The sequence below is a fragment of the Aristolochia californica genome, unplaced genomic scaffold, assembly GCF_029961685.1.
Source record: "Aristolochia californica isolate CCGP_79_NKW_82.1479 unplaced genomic scaffold, dmAriCali1.0.hap1 SCAF_3, whole genome shotgun sequence".
NCBI classification, from domain to species: domain Eukaryota; kingdom Viridiplantae; phylum Streptophyta; class Magnoliopsida; order Piperales; family Aristolochiaceae; genus Aristolochia; species Aristolochia californica.
In genome coordinates, this window is record NW_027181992.1 from 39,453,909 (window position 1) to 39,458,219 (window position 4,311).

Here is a 4,311-nt window from a genome sequence, read left to right on the forward strand (position 1 = left end):
AAGAAATTGACTCTTCCATAGAAGATCCATTGAGGATCACGGGATGTTAATCCAAGTATGCTCTGATACCATGAAAATAATTTTTAAAATTCACCACACTGATCGGGGTGAGGTTCTTCCATTAATTTATAATTGTTGTATCATAATTACAGGAATTTACAATTGATTACAATTGATTTGATTTTACAGAAAAAGGAATAATGGAGCTTGATTAACTCTTGTAATGGAGGATCAGAATCCTCTGCAAGGAAGGCCCTAAACAAGGCAATTATTCTCAATCAGTGTCTCTCTTAAGGCATGATCTTCAACAAGACCTAGTAGACTTTCCGGATCCTCATTTCTGTACTTTAGTAGAAAACTGGTAAATGCTTTGGGAAATCTTCAAAGTCAGATCTTATCGAAGTAGCTTTTGTACTGGTTGAACACTGATAATTACAGTTGTCTTCCTAGTTCTTCGTTCAATATGTCAAACCATTCAGCTCTTCGAAGTAGCAGATCTTCCTTATTGTGCCTGGACTAGTGTTCTCTCGCTCTAACATCAAAACGGCGGAATCCAAACCATCTCAAGATCCCAGAAATTAGACAATCATATTATGCCAAGAGGCTGTTTTATTTGAATTTGAAATCCAAGAAACTCAGAGCTGCAATTCTGCACCTAGGCAGAGAAAAGGAAAAACACATTTTACACGAGGAGGATCAACTCCCAAGAGTAGAATCGACAAGAATCAAATTGGTCTTCTCTAAAATAAGAACGCGGACTCAGAGAAGTTGAGATTTGCTGCTCTTCCATATGCAATGAAAGGAACCAAATAACAGGACACTATCGAGTGGCAAGTGCGCACCGATGATGTTGTTACAGGATGAGTCAGAGAGTGATAATCAATGCAGGCAGTGTGTGCATGTGTGTGGCGTGACCAAATTTGAGATCCAGAGTTGGGATGCGTGGGAACTTTAATTACACATTAAAAAAAAAAACCGTACCTCATGTGACGAATTAACTATCGAAACTTGGGTTTTCTGAGTTGACCTCGTATGCTTTCAGCGGCGGAGAAGAGAGTCAGTGAAGACTGTCTTTCACTGGTTTGTTTTGTGAAGAGAGTATATGAGTAGAGAGTTGAGGGACAGAGAATCCGAGGGGGGCGTGGGGGGTGCTCCGCTCGGCCTCTTGCATTTCGTCCAGCTCAAGATGCCGTGGCGTCGCCATTCACGTGCAACTCTTCTTCTCGACCGTAGCTAGCGACAGCTATCCACACGTGTGTCTCACGCACTTGGGCTCCACTTCCCGATGTCAAGACTCCTCTTTCTGTCGTCCATTATCTGTACCCTTTTCTGTTTTCTTCCTGTTTCTGTCACGACTCATGAGATATCGCCAATTAAACTATATAATTTGATAATCCTAGTTCTTGGCTTGCGCGCTTCTTGCTTGTATTCTTCGGGGTCCCGTATCTCACCTCTGGTGTCACGGATCTCTGAGCCGTGTAATGTTCTCCTCAGGCCATTATTTCACAAGTTTATTTCGAATCAGGGCCGTTGATTTGGGAATCTCTATTCTCAACAAATGTATCTCAGTTACCCATGAATTTTTAGTGTAAACTATCTTTCCGTTTGTTTCTCCCCTGCAGTCCCGAGTGGGTTTATTTATGTCATGTTTGACGGGATAAAAGAAACAGGACAATTTTCGTGTCATCGACAAAAGCGAAAGGACGACAGTACCCAAACCGCGTGAATAAACCTAGCAGCGTTCTCAAAGGTGTTTTCGTACTTCCTAGTTGGTACCTGAAGGCTCGGTGAATGTTGGCCACTGGAGTTTTGTTGGCAGTTAGATCATAATCGGCGTATCTCTCCCACCAAATAAATTGGATTAACTCTCATAATATTATTGTGTTAAATAAAACTTAATTTACAAACACCATCCATGTAATCAACATTCAACAGATTCAGACGTCTCACTCGTAGCAACGGGGTAGTAGAGATAATACAAATGCATATAGGTATTATTACACCTTCTGTCCCATATTCAACGAGAGTAAGCTGGAGTACAATTAAGACCAGAAATTGAAAAGGTAAATAAGGTAGAGTACAGAGGGTCCTCATTCATCAAGGACGAGGCAAGTGATGACGGAAACCAAGGGTTGGTAATTAAGTTGGTTAGCCGATCTAATCTAAAGTCTATGCGAACATTAAGGGAAAAAAAAAAAAAACCACTAGGGATGAGGGAGACGGGTTGTAGAGACTTCGACCTCCGCAGTCGTAGTGGTAGTTGGTTTCTTGGAGGGGCTCGGTGAGAGCGCTTTCCCAGACGCCACCAGCCGCTCCACGAACCTCTCGATTCTCTCTCCGTTACTTTCCTTGAGCAACCGCTTCCCGCCAAAAGGCAACGACTCCACCACCTTTTCCTTGAGAACCCTGACGCCTTCTCCTTCTTCCTTCTCTTCTCTTGACCACCTCCCCACGATTCCGTTTGGCTGCAATTCAAGTTTTTTTCTTTTTTTTTGTTAATTCAATTTCATGCCAAAAATAAAAAGAAAAAAGAAAGAACGAAACAATTAATGTAAAAACTATTTCTCCGATCCTTTTGCCCATTACATCAAGGGTGATCTGACTGAACGTCTTCAGGGATCATAAATTTGTAATAAAGGTTCTTCTGCTCTCACCTTAAAGCATTGATAAGCTAAAGATGGAAAAATATTAAGAAATAGAGCTGAGAAGCATAATTGTTTGATAGTTTCAATATGTTTTGGTTTTTGGTTTCTGCTCGCAATGTAGCGATCGACTAAGCGCTGAGTATATATGCTCATTTCACTCCTTACAGATTATTCTGTAGAAAAAAATTCAAAAAAAAAAAGATCCATCAATCATGTCAAATTAATTTGATAAGGAAGTACCTGAATTCGCAAGTAGTCAGAACGGTTCCAGCAAAATGCATTCCCCAGAATCTGATCCACCGTCTCTGAGACGCCGTCCAGTACAATTTCCACCACCGCCAGCGTCGAGCAGTCTCTCGTCATCTTCCCCCGCGATAGCAAAGGTTTGCCACAGATTCCGCTACCCAAAGACAAGACCAGCAAGTCCCCCACGCCGCTAACTGACGGGAAGTCCCTCTTGTTATGCAAGACGTGTGTGACCGCGGCGGCGGATGGGTTATTCATCACCAAACCTCCGTCCACCGCCACGCAACACGTTTTCCCGTCAACCGACCTTAACTCAAAAGGCTTAAACCGTCTGGGCGTCGCCGTTGTAGCTCGACAGACTTTCCAGAGCTCGAAGTCGAAGCTGGCAGACTCCACTGCGTCGGCTTGAGAGAAGACGAACGGTGCGTTGCTGTTTAGGTCGTAGCAAGGGACGAGTAAGGGCTTGCACGTGTCCTTGAGCGTCAAATCCCGCCCCTCCGCTCTCCCAAACGCCTCCTGCAGAACGCAATCAAAACTAGTGCCAGAAAACCTCCGGCGGCGGAAAATGCCGACAGGTTTGAACATCTTACACCGATTGTCCTTCAAGAACTTGACGGCCTGGCTGGCGGTGTATAGTGGACGACCATTGCCGTCGTCAGCCGTCAGCATTGCAGCCACGATACCGCCGATTCCAGTGCCAGCTATCAAATCAAAAAAATCAGCAATGCGAGCGGTGGGATCGCCGGTTTTGGCTTTGATTTGGTCTTCCAGATGGATGAGGACGTCGGCGGCAACAAGGCCCTTAGACCCACCTCCGTCGATGCTGAGGATCCGAGTTTTCTTCCAGACATTTGCATTTTGACAATCGGAAAGCCACTTTTTCTCAAGACTAGAGAAGATCTGAAGCGTGAGTTTACTCAAGTCCATGCTCTCGGGCCAACTACTGGTGCTTGTCGGCTTGCTTTCCCTAGCTAAAAAAAGACCTGGAGCAATGAGAATCTCAGAGAGTAGGGATTCCACCAAGAACTACGTCGGGAGCCAGCGACATGTAATCCGTGAACAGAGATGAATGCAAGAAAGGGGCCGGGAAGAAACCTATCTTTCCAGGAAATGGGTAAGTGTGTTGGGTGTGGTAAAGAAATATCACGCCGTAGCGATAAACGGCATTAAAAAGCCAGAAGAAAGCTCCATCGTTCAGTCTTTTCAATCACACTTGGTTATTTCTATTTGCTCGGTTGCTCCTACTTTCCCACTGTTTTTCTTCTTGGGCTTTCACGCCGTTGATGTTGGTTTTCCATCTCTATATTAAATACACTATACACTCTCTCTCTCCGGTATTTGCCTGTTTTCCCCGTGAAATGAAACGAAAGTAGATTGACGCGAAGCAAAAGAGTACAGAAAAGCAACCACTACTCACCAT

General features: G+C 44.2%; 1 protein-coding gene across 1 annotated transcript; it reads right to left on the reverse strand.

Annotated features, from left to right (window-relative positions):
- Positions 1 to 1,967: 1,967 nt before the first annotated feature.
- Positions 1,968 to 4,040, reverse strand: LOC137960246 (probable inactive patatin-like protein 9). Its single transcript, XM_068807806.1, has 2 exons — positions 2,886 to 4,040; positions 1,968 to 2,465 (listed from the first exon to the last, which is right to left on the reverse strand). The coding sequence occupies exons 1-2, from the start codon at positions 3,816 to 3,818 to the stop codon at positions 2,205 to 2,207; spliced, it is 1,194 nt and encodes a 397-aa protein (XP_068663907.1). The 5' UTR covers positions 3,819 to 4,040; the 3' UTR covers positions 1,968 to 2,204.
- Between the last annotated feature and the right edge of the window lie 271 nt (positions 4,041 to 4,311).

Coding starts and splice junctions, on each gene's coding strand:
- LOC137960246 (XM_068807806.1), bottom strand. CDS start 3,818: ATGGACTTGAGTAAACTCACGCTTCAGATCTTCTCTAGTCTTGAGAAA. Junction 2,466..2,885: donor CTGACTACTTGCGAATTCAG/GTACTTCCTTAT, acceptor CTTGAATTGCAG/CCAAACGGAATCGTGGGGAG.